Consider the following 14,784-nt stretch of genomic DNA (forward strand, 5'->3'; position numbering starts at 1 on the left):
CATAGGAAAGATGAAGCCTTTATCACTCTCTCCTGTTTCCATTCCTCTCTTGGCATTTTAGGTGATATAGACTAGCATGCTATTAAGCTCTTCCTAGGTATAATATTGAACATCCAGTCATTAACTGCTCTTGGCGTTTATGGCTTCCTCATTGTAAGATGCTATTACATTTCATACTGTTAGTGTTTACATAGTGTCAAATAGTTCTCTATATGAATGACAGTTTGAAGAAAGCATTGTATCAAAATGTATAAACATTTCCAAAGGTTCTGTCAGTAAGATAAGTACTAGGTCATTGTTATTCGTAATGTTTCACTACCGTGGAAAATTGGAAATTGTAAAATCTGAAAACTGAATCTGATGCACATGCTTTTCTGGACGAAGAGCACCATCTGCTGTTTAAAATGAAAAAAATACCTAAAGTGTGATCTAATCAACCAGGCGCAAGGTGGCACTCTATGACTTGCAGTGGACATACATCATTTCCAAATGTTCCATCAAATATTTGGACATTTTTATGCTTTGCTCTGTGTAATGAGTAGAGTTGTCAAACTATTGTGATGCAACTATCCACTTTTGGAAAGACATTTAATATTATTTTGTATGGTAGTATATTGCACATTTGAAATTGATCGTCTGGACACGCATTTTCAGTCTAATATAGTTGAATAAGCATTCAGAGACAATGATAGAAAAGATTGAATGGTGAATGGTGGTGGGGGGTATAGGAAGGGTGACAGAACAGCCCAGCCACAGCACACCACTCTGGTGCTTCACAGGACACTGTGTTCTGGGAAAGGAGGGGTAGTGCTCCATTTTAAACGGACAATCTTGTCCGGCTGCCAAACAAACCCAATACCACACAGGTCACACTACTCTACCTGATACCGTGACAAGCACAGACTATTTATTTTGGTCAGGATAATATGTTGTTAATAATTAGATTTTTTATGTAAAGTGTGTTGGCATTATATTGGACTCTTTTGCCTGCTCTGTATCTTGGTGGCATTGCAAGCATTAATAGTCAAAACATTAGTCCATTCTCATCACATATTGTATGGTTACTAAGATAACTTGTTTAAACATTTATTTGGGTGACAAACCATTTACCTTCAAATTCTGCCACTGCCAGAAGGAGCTGTCTGTTTTAACTCTGTAAAGTAAGTCACTATACAGTATATTCCAACACTAAGGTCAATCAGGACACACACACACACACACACACACACACACACACACACACACACACACACACACACACACACACACACACACACACACACACACACACACACACACACACACACACACACACACACACACACACACACACACACACACACACACACACACACACACTTAACTGCATCAACATGATCACCTCCTTGGCCATCTTAGTGTTCATGTGTGTGGACTTGTTTCAGTGTTTCTCAACATCCTGATAATTCTGCTGTCACATTAAGTAAACAACATTTCAATAATGCACTAAGAGACAGGGAAAAGATTCCTCAGCTGCCACCTGGTGCACTGAAGCCGTGGGTTCATGACACATAACTTGGCAGAGAAGGTGAGAGTAGGCGGGCAGACTTTAGGCTGTCATAACACCATCGCTCGAGTTGCACTGTAACGCGTCTGATATTAACATGATCTTTGGTTTATGTAATGAGCCCCACCACTGAGGCCTGTTTATATCTGGGGCTTAATGACCTCAAACACAGCCCTAATAAGCTACCAGGCTTGTAGGGATTATCTGATGTGATGCAGCACATATTTTTCATTGGATATGAACTCTGATGGTGCGTCACAATTAGGCTTGTATTTCCATTCATCCTTGAAGTCAGAGTAGCATACCTGCAGCCTGAATGGAAAAAAATATATTGTATTTCTTCCATGATGAACATGCAACTCAAGATGAGTTGAATGACCCACATTGTCAGAATTGCCACACTGTCATCTCTTGGCACCCCAGGACAGGTGTGTCTCCCTCGCTCTCCCCTGTGTGAATGATGTGGGGAATAATTCCCATCTGTTACTGCCATGTCAGGGTCACCTGTCCTTTCCCCCTCGGCAGCCTCTTGCAAATGAACTTTGAAGTAAATGCAAATCCAGCATGTCACCTCCCAATTCATCAACTACTTCAAATATTGAAGGTCAGGCATTGTGCCTTAATTCTTGTCCAAATTAGAGAAGAGAGCAGTGTCAAAGCTGGTGGCGTGACTTGTCGTGTAACTTGAGCTGAATGGTTGCCCCCCGAACTCCCATCCCATCCTCCTACTAACCCCCATCCTTCTCTGGTTCCTGGCTGCCCAGCCTTGGCCCTCAGTGACTGCAGTGAGGTGAGTGCTGGACTATTTTAAGTCAGGTCTTTGTAGGCAGTGCCCCTTTGTCAACAACGTGTTTCATGGTTGCCTTAACAAAGCCGGATGCCTCATCAGCTTCACCCACCCCCCTTGATCTACAAAGACAGCATGAGTTGGCACAGTCCTGCAAGCTTATCTCAAGTGTCCTTTTTGTCCAGCCCAAGTGGTGTAGGCCTACTTGAAAACATGACATTGCTTTAATGCCTGCGGACTCGCAGCAGAATCTATTGTTTTACCATAAAAGTTTCCCCTGCTATTCTGTAACTTTAAGAAATGTTTGATGTGTGGTTTTATCTTAGGAGTTGATTTGAAGCCCATACATGCTGTTAGTAAATCAGACATATTTTGATAGGTTTATAGGGGACATGGGTTATGCTCACATTACAGGTCCTAGGTTAAAATTGAGCTCCAACTGTCTTAACTGTGTATGAGAAAGTATACACAGAGACTCTCATTGGATGTGTTTGTCAGTGCAGAGACACACCATGAATAACCCTTGACACCCGTCTCCTGTTTCAGTAGTCCTTAGCCAGGAACCACAAGCTTCCTCACTTTTCCCACTGACTAGGTGCTAGTTACAGGTATTCAGCAGATAAGGGGAACCAGCAAGGAGGGAACTTCCCTTGAAACACTGCATGCATTAACAGCAGCAGGGTGCCCTATAGGGCATAGCAGTGGTGGCCATTTTGTGGTGCCACAGATCAAAAGCCCATTAACTTTTCCCATAGAGATTTCCAAAAATATTTATATTAATTATTTTAAGCCTGGAACCAAGCCATCCAGGCTCCTGGTGAATTATGACCATAAAACATTTGATTCTGTGTAACAAAAAGAAAACCTCAAAAAAGGGTATATCAAATATAGTATATAATACTAATAGGCTACTACTAATATATATTTCTTTTGACATAGAATCAAATGTTTTATGGTCATGATTCACCAGGAGCCTGGATGGCTTAGTTCCAGGCTTAACATTATTAATATAAATATTTTCGGAAATCGCTATGCGGGAAATGAACAGGCTTTCGATTTGTGGCACCACAAAAATGGCCACCACTGCAATGCCCTATGGTGCCAGTAACAGTGGAGTAACATTCAATCCTGAAAAGGTTATGATGGTCATTATTTCATATTTATGCCCTCTTGTCAACACCGTACAGCTGTTTGTGTGACATTTTACTCAATTGTTATCCTGAGTTGCCCCTAAAAATAAAACACCCAACAATGCCTCCCCCTGCACCACTTTTTCTGAACACTTGCTTTGTCCATTCTATGATGTGCAGCAGGACTAGCAATCAGTATCTACATATAGACACGCAAAGAACTAGGTGAGCGGGCAATGTTGCACTTAAGTTTCCACACTGAGGAGGCACTGTGTGTACACTGGCCATTCTGACACTTGGCGAGCAGGCGACAGTGGAGGGCTTAAGATTTAAAGGATCTCAAATGTCTCACAGCCCACAAGCTGTGCCACAAGTCCAGCCCCCAATACTTGGCCCCTGCTGACGTAAGCCGGCCAGTTTACATTTAGAGAGACTGGCTTACCCCATTCTTAATACCATTTCTAGGGAGAAGAGTGACAGGTGCCGGTGAAAGAGGGTGAGAGGAACAGAGGCAATCCCATAACCAGATGACCACTTAATCAGAGCTCAGAGGTGCTACTAGGGCTTTTCCTTTCCTGACGAGAGATTTACCTTCTGTGTTGCTGGCCTGTGGATTTTTGTCTTATGTGAAGTGTTTTTTCTTCTTTTTTTTTTGTGGGGTAAATAGTTTACTTTTGTCTTTGCTGTAGCATTTTTTGTAGCTCATCTGTGTGCACTGAAGGGTAGAACTGGCTAAATTCAAAAAACGGCCTCGCGAACGTGGACGGTCCTATTCTTGTTACTGCTCGGTGTCCTTAAGTGATCCTGTCTCACCTAACGCCTTGAGTTCCAAGATGTTGCATTGCTCTTCGACCACAGGCACAATGGGTGACCAGAAAGATGTCAACAGTGGGAGCTTTGACCTAATCCAAAATCACATTGAATCTCTGAGCGGCAAGATGGACAGGCTCATCAACATCCAAGAGAAGGTCCTCAACCGACTAGATGGACTGTCTCAAGACATTGGTGACATCGAACAGGATATGGAGACTATCAGGGTGGACAAAGAGGAGATCCACATCACGCCCAGTGTGACAAACCCACCACAGGCTCTCATGAGGGGGGAGGTGAAGTTGCTTTGTCAGGAGATGAGCTCCATCATGTCCGCTGTGAACCAGCGCTCAGAGCAGCAAGCTCAGAAACTTGAAGGGATGGAGAAACTGGTTCTCAACATGCAGCAAATGATCAGCTTCATTGGGGAGACGGTGAAAAGCTCCCGGATCATGGAGCTAATGTTCAAAGGTCCCGCAGCCAGAAAGGCCTCCAGGCCTAAAGACAAAAAGGGCAAAGTAGCCATCAAGAGACAATCATCTGCAGATGCGATAGCCAAGAAAGCTGACAAGGTGAAACTCCAAAATTATCTCTCAAGTGTTTGAATACAGCCCATGTGGATTATGTCCTATGTTTTGTAAAGGGAAGCGCTTCCGGGGAAATATACTTGGGTTTTTATTTACAGTCCAAGATATGGAGTGACAGGTTCTCAATGCTGAGTTGAAATCCTTAGCTCTTATTTTGTATCTTAACATTCTTGGCAATGAATATGAAAATGATCACAGCAGCAAAGCTGACCACTCAAGTAGAGTTCTCTTACTAAGAAAAGTGTCTTGGCTCATGCCTGTAACTCTCCGTAGACGGGGGTAAAATGTGACCTATCGACTGTGACCAATGGCTCTTTTTTAGGGACAGAGGAAAGGGCCATTTGCATAGCTTCAAATTGATTCAGTTTTGCAGCTCATGCTTATAGGACAATACCAGTTTGTTTTGCATTTTTAGCCCATGAACTACAAGTCACGAATGCTTGACAATTTTCCGAAGAATACCGCTGGTATTCCTTCCTTTCTTCCAGGAAGCCACGGGTTTACATTAATTTCAGTACTGAAAATATAGTTGCAGAGACTTGAAACCTGCTTGAGATAGGTAATCCAACGCAGAGCACTTTATGTCGCCTTCATTTTTGGCAAAGTTACAATGCATTTGAATACAGTAGAATTTTGTGCTGATGAAATTCTTATGGTGACATGAAGAAGCAGATAACTTTACGTTGAAATTATGAACCTAAAAAAAATGGTAAATCCTAAACCAGAAACTCTTGTAAAAGTGTAATCATTAATGTAAAGTACATGACTTATAGTCCATGGGCCTAAACCAGCAAACCACTGGTATGATCCTTTAAGGGTTGAGCACCGTAAGAAAAGACAATAATTGTTTGTGCAGCAGCGCCAAATACTCCTGTCACACCTATTCCATTTTAACTCCTGTTTGTATATGTTGCACACCCTTCACACGCGATGTGGCCTCCAAGCCATGAGGCATGCTTAGGGTCCCCATGGAGATCATGAAAGGGCCGGTGTGAGGCTAGGGATGGAATGTGGGTGGCCATGTTTAGAAATGCCACTTTCAGAGTTCAGCTGTAGTGTTGTTTGTGAGCTAAAAGGGCCTTAAACCCACCTGCTAGTAAGGAGTCAAGTGTCAACAGCTTGTGATGACTCAGCCTTTCTCTCTACCTTTCTCTTTCTTTGCGTGACTGATTTCAACTATCCACATTTCACATCTACTGTGCGCTTCATTTCAATCTACACAGTAAAATCCAGAGTGTTAAAGTCCTATACTTTGCTGTACGCCGGTGTCGCGCAAAAATACCACAACCTACACATTGCGACTCGTTGTGCGCTTGTAGATATTTGCTATAGTTTTTTTTTATCATTGAAAATCTTTGAAAGTATTTTCCTTGACTATAGTAATGAGGTTGAAAGTGAATGAAATTGACCCTTCTGATTTAAGTGAACACTTAAGATTTTACTGTATACTGTACTGTAGGTATCCACCTCTGTCAGCACTTTTGCCTGGATCTCTCTGAGTCTGCAGAAGAAGCTATTCATTAGCGTTTATTGGAGGTCCTGCCATGAAAAGTGTGAATCTAATGTTGACATGGTGTTCAGATGTTAGTAGCTACTAGCTAGTAATATACTGGAGGTGTCTCCCATGTGTACAGTATAGAGAGGAATGTTTTGATCAGTGAATAGCTTCAGATGTATGGTCTTTTGTAAGGAATTAAACCATTTGTTCTTAAAGGGATAGTTCACCCAATTAGTCGCCCCATGGAGACTTGAATTCATGGATATTTTTTTGTTTTTGTCACATTCCTAAGCCAATAATTTGATGACTAGCGGACCGGTAGGCAGCGGTTCCGGTAGGAGACACTAAGGAGACTCTTTGTCTCTCCTATCGGAACCACTGCCGGTCATCAAATTATTGGCTTAGTAATGCGACAAAAACAAAAAAATACCCATCCATTCAAGTCTCCATGGGGTGACTAATCGATAGAAAAAAAGTCATTTTGCGGGTGAACTATCCTTTAAGGCTAAAAGGCATTTCTTGCGGGTAAAGTGGTATTAATCTAAAATTATACACGCACCAAACGTTGTCATCCTGTCCTCTATTGTGAAGATGTGAACAATAGCCAGAAGGGGGCTCTGTGAAGGTCAGTGGATACTCTGGCACTGGCCTATTGAGCTATACTTAAAGATTCCTCCAGTATCTTTAGTATCAAGCCTGATATCAACACACTCCATCATTCACATAGCTGCATATGTCAGAGTGGTATCCCCTTCCTTGGCAAGGCTCTACAGCCTGCAAGCATCAAGTATCATTTAGTGTGGCTGAGACGTCAAGAAAATTATGTAATAGCAAAATTTTGAATCATGCTGAATTATCAGACAAAAAGCTTGTGGACATGTCATTTCCATGCACTTTATGATTGCATACAGTAGTAATGTGATGGCTTCTCGGATTTCAAGGAATTTGTGTTGCGTTAGAAGCGCCGTCAAGGGGCAGCCCCATCTCTCTCTGCCTCCAGAGGTGTGAGATGTCTACAGAGCGACATCTGTTATTTTAGCTGCCACGCAGCCCCAAGCTCCCATCCAGGGATTTGCCCTCCAGAAAGCACTAAAGGGCTTGATATACTTTGTTGTGTGCAGAGCACCGGCAGGCAGCTAAGTATAAATCACCCATAACTGCTGTTACTGTGGAAACTCCAGTCCATACTCAAAACATCGCCCCTGCCTCTCCACAAACCTGTGTTTACCACACAACAACATTCAGAGAGCTAATGCGAGACTCCCTGAGTTCAAGAGAGCTTTTTCCATGTTGACCTACTCATATAAGGTTGTGTTCAATGAGTCCTGCACAGCTCTGCTTTCAAAAGTTGAATAACCGCGTATGTTCTATTGCGATATTTTCCGTTCAGGGTCAGCGTTGCATTCCACTGCTGAGTGTGACAAGTGATAAGCTATAAATTCACAGCCTTGCACCAGTCTGTCTATCCATCTGCTATGAATAATCAAAGGCATGCCATGATAGTCCAAGTTAGTCTGTGCGTGGAGAACAGGGCAGACACCATTCTGTGCAAGATAACAGGGACGTTGCCCTTGATTATCTCCTTTGTTATTTTATCCATGTGTTCATTCCATTGTCAATCTTGTTAACATCATATTTTCTTCATTTTCCATTTGTTTCTAACAACCTCATCATTCATTGTTGTCTATAATGTCAAATAACTGTCCCATCATCCCATGTGCATGGCTCAAACACTACCAAGCATTGCCATCTGTCTCTTTAACAGAAACCTACCTCTACTAAAGCCAAAGGGACTCAAGAGATAAGTTCTGCATGTGAGCCCAGTACTCCAGAGCCTTCTCACAAGATAAAACACCATGGACCAAAGCCTTTCCTCTCCTCCCGTAAACGTGGAACCGTTGTAGGTTTCTCGCTCACACTGATACCTTCCTTTAATGGATTTTGTCTGTTCATGTACCCTTTGTATTCGTGTCCTGTGCTGATCGTATCCCTTCTCAGGTTGGTCTCAAATTCCCCAAAACATTTTTAGTTGTTGTTGTTGTTTTGTTTTGTTTTTATCTCAAAGGGATACCATTACTTTTTTGGATTTATAATTTTTCTTCACCAGAAACATTGTGTCAAAATGGTTTCCATATTTGAACTTCAATCCTGCCCCAAAATGGTTTGTTAGTGGTGGTGAAGAAAAATGACCAACTATAATTAAAAACATCAAAGTAATGCATCCTGACAGAAAGAGTTCTCAATTTTCATTGTCATTTGACTTTGACTTTATACCTCGCCATTCTATTTGTCTTCATCGCACTTTTCCCGTCTGTCATTTTGTGTATTTCACAGTTGAAAGAACATAAGGGCAAAGAGGGGAAAGAGAAGCCCTGTTTGAGCCTCAAGGGCCTGAAAGCTCAAAAGAAGAAGAAGCCGCCCGATGCAGCAGGTGATTTCATGATGCCATAACAAGCTCAATGTACACCAGTGATTCTCGACCTTTTAAACTTCAAAGACCCCAAGTTTGATATGCATGAGGCGACTCACCCCCAATTTCATTTTGATCTCTGGGACCGCAATCTACATTGTAAATTCCTCAGTGATCATGAGTGTACAAATGGGACCAAATGTGATTTTGATTATGTGCTCTGTGATTTGAGGATGTTTATTGAGTCATTGCAGATTGACTCTACACACGCACGCACGCACGCACGCACACACACACACACACACACACACACACACACACACACACACACACACACACACACACACACACACACACACACACACACACACACACACACACACACACACACATAATTGCTTTGTAATTCAACTAAAAGCTGTAAAATGACAGGGTGATATGCTAGACCAGGGGTTCCCAAAGTTGGGAGACTGACGGTGAGGTCGCGAAATTATTTTGGGTCATTAAAACTTTTTAACTTTAAATTCAACAGAATGGATGAAATACAATCTAAAAATGATTACAAATGGTACATTTTACCATTTTAATACATTACAAATGCGCACCGAACATGCAAGTTTATGTGCATAAATGACCTCCAGGCTTAGGTGGGGTCGCGAGTCAATTTCCGCATTATTTTGGGGTCGCGGGCTGAAAAGTTTGGGAACCCATGTGCTAGACAACCCTTTGCATTCCAGTTTTCACACAAGGGGATTCACTAAGTGTCACTTAGCATGTCCGTACGATCAGCAAGTTACAGTCACCAGTGGAGCTGGTTGGGGAAGACTAAACCCTGTTCGGTAACACTTTACTTGAAGGTCGGGTCTATAATGCATTATAAGCACACTTATAATGCACTATAATGAGCTTATAAGACATTATAATACTCATTATAAATGTTTATAATCATGTATGACAACTTATAACAACGTTTCTATATTATAACACATTATATCGTAATGCATTATAAGCTCAGTGGAACTGCACATTATACAGTAGCTACCATAGATATGACATGTATTTTTTATAAAATGTTATGCGAAATTATAAACATTTATAACGAGTGTTATGAAGCATTATAAGTGCATCATCATGCATTATGATGCATTACAATGCATTATAAATGTGATTATAATGCATCATAGACACAACCTTTAAGTGTTACCTGGTAGTTATATTGAGTTTATAATGCATTATGACCAGCACTTATAAATTATACTATTATAAGATATAATACTTAATAAACCTGGTTATAAGTTGTTATGCATAATTATAATCATTCATAATCAATGTTATAAGTGCATCATAATGCATTATAATTGTGGTTGTAACGCATTATAGACACAACCTTAATATAAAGTCTTACCCATTGTTCTTCTGTTTGGACATTTGTAGACGTCTCCCTGAAGAAGCAAATATTGCTCTTGGAGGAAGTGCAGAAGCTCAACAGGGAGAATGAAGGGAAAACTGAGCAACAGGTCCCCTCTGAACATCTGGATCTGGAGGCTGGAGGGGCCCCTGAGGAGCCACAGCTCGGGTCCCCCAGCCCCAACTTGCTGGACTTCCACCTTGAAGACACGAAGGCTCCTGAGCCTGAGAAGCAAGACTTGCCAGAGGTGGATAGTGTGAAAGAGGTGACTGAGGTTGTAACGGAGACAGGATCCAAGCTTGAAGAAGGGGATGTGATAAAGGCGAAAGAGGAGGTTCTGCTGGAAGAGCAGAAGGAAAAAGAGAAAGCATCACCGGAAACATCCATAGAACTCCCTTCTTCTGAGGATTCTGAAAAAGGGCCTATTGCAAGGTAACTTCTTATCCTCAACAGCGAAAGTTATTAAGCTCATTCCTTCTTTTCATTTTACTGTCCTTCTACTATTCCAGTATACTGTATTAAAGCCTGATGCTCTCAGGCTTTAATACAAGCCTGAATTATACTTAGTTGTGTGCCAGTGTTGTGCACCAAAAATGCACATGCACAACTAAGTATAATTCAGGCTTTAGTATATAAGTGAGTTATGAATGAGCAGCATATACAGAAATACAGTGCTATTGCAAAAAATTATGCCGTTGATGTACGCAAACTCATTACAGCACATACTGTACATGCACAAGACAATGCTGTGAAAAGTGGGCCTTTTTTATCAGCTTTGCTCATGATTGGGCAAAGCTTGATTTAATTTATGCTATTCAGCCAAACAATTAATTTCTTCAAACACAAAAGGGAAACCTAAGAGGTATGCATAGTTGATCCACGAAATTCCAAACTTCGACTTCAATTTACATCACTAAATTGCGATGACTGTCGGAACACATGATGCAAGCCTGTTGACTATGATGTCATACTGATGGCATCAGTGATCTCCATTTATGGAAATTTGCGGTTTCATAGATCTTTGGGAGAACCACTGATCTGATTGACTTCATACCGGGGAGCACACCCCTGTTCGGGTCCTCTGTTACACACACAGCGAGTTTGAAGTCAATCGGTCGAACAGTTCTCACATAGGACAGATAAACACACACACACACACACACACACACACACACACACACACACACACACAAACACAAACACACAAACACACAAACACACAAACAAACAAACGAGCCCTTGTTCCTTTGTAGCAGCAGTGATGACCACAAAGGTACCTCCCCACCTGCGTTGGTGAAACATGTCCAGATAGCAGAGGGGAGCCATGTGAATGTGGAAGGCAACGGAGTGGAGGACCACGAGAAGAGCAAAGAGGAGGAGGGAGAAGAGGAGAAGGAGGGAGGAGAAGGAGAGGAAGGCTGGGGCATCTTCATGGCGGATGGAATCCAATTCCAGCTAAAAGAGCTACGAGAAAGGGTGGAGAAAGGGAGGAAGGAGCCACAGGAGGAGAAAGAGGATGAGGATGAGGATGATGAACCTGAGGAGCGTTACTTCATTGGTGAGTTTGAACATACAGTATATGTTGGTCATGGAAATGGTAAATTATTGTAAACTGTAAATTATTTCTTACAGGCTATATTTGTGTTGAGGCAAGCCAGGAGGAGTATTAGGGGCAACCGGAAGACTGGCCACAAAACACACTCGCCCCCATTTCTTTTGAGGACCGCTCGCCCCCAGCGGTTCTTGTATTCTTATATTTGTTTTACCGAGGTTAAGGTTAGGAATAAGGTTAGGTTTAGGCATAGTTTTACTAGGGTTAAGATTAGGAATAAGGTTAGGTTTAGGCATAGATTTACAGAGGTTACGTTTAGGAATAAGGTTAGGTTTAGGCATAGTTTTGCTGAGGTTACGTTTAGGAACACCTGGTGGCGACCATTCCGAGGTCGCCGGATTTGACGCGGGGCGAGCGTGTTTTGGGGCGAGCGTTGTTGTATTCTTATTAGGGATTACAGATGGAGTGGTTGCAGGCAGAACAATCATGAAATACTAAACTACTAACTGAAGCCAGATTATTATTAAAATAGGCCATTTATTATTGTCCTATTCTCATGTAGACGATAGCCTTCCTCCAGAAGCTCCGTTTAGTCACCGGATTGTGATGGCCAAGCCCAACCAGATCAACAACTTTTACAGCATCAATCGGCAAGAGGTCATAGGAGGGTAAGTACTCAATTGCAGCCCAGAGAGACAGTAGCATCTACTGTATATCGTCTCTGTCGGGTGGAAACCACCTAGAAGCAGTTTCTATGTGGAAACATGTCTCACATGTCCAAAACGGTTATTTTCAGGATTACAATTCAAAAACAGCAAAAGTAGATCAAAACGCGTCGCCTCGCGCCGTGTTTCGAGCTTGTAGATCTGCTACTTTTGATGCTTTTGTGTGACGCTGTAGTATAATCAAGTAGAGCATTAATTTCCGAAAAAACGCAAAAGGTTAGAATATGGAGATAAGAGGTTTCTGCCCAACAGCGACGATCTTCTGGTGTGATAGAATAATCCGGAAGCTCCCAATACAGATTGTCTGTAATCGCACACAATCAGCTTCAACAAATAGCAGATGTACAAGCTCACATTACATTGTACCGTGTGCATTGTGAGCTTGTGCATCTGCTATTTTAGCTATTCATCATACAACCTTAAACTATAAGACTTAAGTGGTTAATGTTGTTCCATAATATAGACACAATGTTGTCAATAAAGTTGCTTAATTGAGAAACTACACATGTTCTTGCTGCTATCTGTTTTAAAAAAATGGTGTCTAAGAATTTATATTGTGTCCAGACTTCAGTATCACAGCAGATTAAGGATATTAAACTCCATAGCGTTGAAATAAATCTAAACGTAGAGGTGATGGTTGACCAGACAGTAGGTCAAAGACAGAAGGGGTTTCTCAATTCTTCAGAAAGCCTTATTACATAAAAGTCCCCCCCCCCATCTCTCGTCTGGTTCATAGCTTTAGAGTCACGACAGTTATTTTTACTTGTGGACTGTGAGGTATGTGAAACCATATCCTTTCTGCCAGCTGGTAGCTAATCGCTAAGTGTTAATCCAAATCTTCAAAGAGGAGAGGGGGAATACTACAGTACTTTTATGTAACATAAATATTGATTATGTCCGACAATACGACTCCTAAAAGTTCAGTTTGAAAATAATTGGTTTATCGACTGGCAGAATAATTACAAACTGCTTCTATCACCATTAAATGGTGTTTTGTTGGTGGATTATCTAAGTGTGCCACACTGTAGATTTGTGACTTCTAGGTGTGAGAGTTGGCAATGCAAAGTTTGACCTTTACATTAGATTATGGTTCCACTGAAAGGGTATCGGCACCCTCAACAGGTGTGCTTCAGACCCCGGCACTTGAGGACAGGCCAGGGTACTAATCTTTTTTTTTTCTTTCCAAGGGGTCGCTTTGGCCAGGTGCACAAATGTGCTGAGAACTCCTCGGGACTTACCTTCGCAGCCAAAATCATCAAAGCCAGAACTTTAAAAGAAAAGGTATGTACAGTAGGAATTTTCTGTTTTCACCCTACAGTACATTATAGGTAGGGTGAGTGATTATTTGGGGTTGCAACTAAAGTTTTTTTTGTTAATAGGCTAAAACTATATTCTGATTATTGCATTTTATAAGTGTTTGTTCAGTAACAGGGAAATGGTTGCTTTATGATAAAAGCATAAGTTATACCCGCTTGACCAAAAAGAGTAGATTGGCTATTTTCAGTACTCAGGTATATGAGTATAACTCAGGCTTTAGTGTTTGGGTTAAAATATAAGGTAAAAATGGCAATTATAAAATTGCCTTCCTAAAATGTTGATGTCCTCACAAGTATAGTAATACCAACTTGTGTCTTTGCTAGGAAGTGGTGAAGAATGAAATCCATGTCATGAACCAATTGGCTCATGCGTCCCTGATCCAGCTCTACGCTGCCTACGAGTCAAGAAATGATATCATCCTTGTACTTGAATAGTACGTTCCTACATTTTATACGGCTGAACTTAAGTAATAGACCATAACAGAAATACTTAACTCTCTGACATGCTTATCTAATGTGTGTGACTCCAGCGTCGATGGAGGAGAGCTGTTTGACCGGATCATCGATGAGAACTACACCCTGAAGGAGCTGGACACCGTGATGTTCATCCGACAGATCTGTGAGGGGCTGCAGCACATGCACAAGATGTACATCCTCCATCTAGACCTGAAGGTACATTAGAAACAGTGGTGGAAAAAGTACTCACATTCTTTACTTAAGTAAACGTATCAATACTGCAATGTAGAAGTACTCTGTTACAAGTAAAAGTTCCTTAATAAACAATTTACTTGAGTAACGTTTCACTCACAAGTTTTCAAATGTATAAAATGTAAAAAAAACTTTTGAAAATAGCAGATTTACAAGCTCACAATGCGTCGCGAGCTTGTAGATCGGCTATTTTCAAATAGCCGAAATGTATATAGGGCTGAAGTGGGTAATGTATGTTTTGTAATAATAATCAAAATCTACAAAGTAAGTAGTAACTAAAGTTTTCAAATAATTGTAGTGGAGTAAA

General features: G+C 41.4%; 1 protein-coding gene across 4 annotated transcripts in view; it reads left to right on the forward strand.

Annotated features, from left to right (window-relative positions):
- mylk4a (myosin light chain kinase family, member 4a) overlaps positions 1–14,784 on the forward strand; it is a 30,115-nt gene that overhangs the window by 9,594 nt on the left and 5,737 nt on the right. For 2 of the 4 annotated variants that reach the window (XM_080441047.1, XM_080441048.1), the window contains exons 1-8: positions 3,936–4,845; positions 8,693–8,789; positions 10,203–10,608; positions 11,430–11,734; positions 12,291–12,396; positions 13,641–13,734; positions 14,094–14,203; positions 14,300–14,441. In XM_080441047.1, the coding sequence (XP_080297173.1) occupies positions 4,297–4,845; positions 8,693–8,789; positions 10,203–10,608; positions 11,430–11,734; positions 12,291–12,396; positions 13,641–13,734; positions 14,094–14,203; positions 14,300–14,441 (1,809 nt within the window). In that variant the 5' untranslated portion in view covers positions 3,936–4,296. Of the gene's footprint in view, positions 1–3,935; positions 4,846–8,123; positions 8,259–8,692; positions 8,790–10,202; positions 10,609–11,429; positions 11,735–12,290; positions 12,397–13,640; positions 13,735–14,093; positions 14,204–14,299; positions 14,442–14,784 lie in introns of those variants that run through there. The other 2 variants (XM_080441050.1, XM_080441049.1) reach the window with 2 other exon arrangements.

The sequence above is a fragment of the Gymnoscopelus braueri genome (assembly GCF_963280865.1).
Source record: "Gymnoscopelus braueri genome assembly, chromosome: 10".
In the NCBI taxonomy this organism is placed as follows: Eukaryota; Metazoa; Chordata; class Actinopteri; order Myctophiformes; family Myctophidae; genus Gymnoscopelus; species Gymnoscopelus braueri.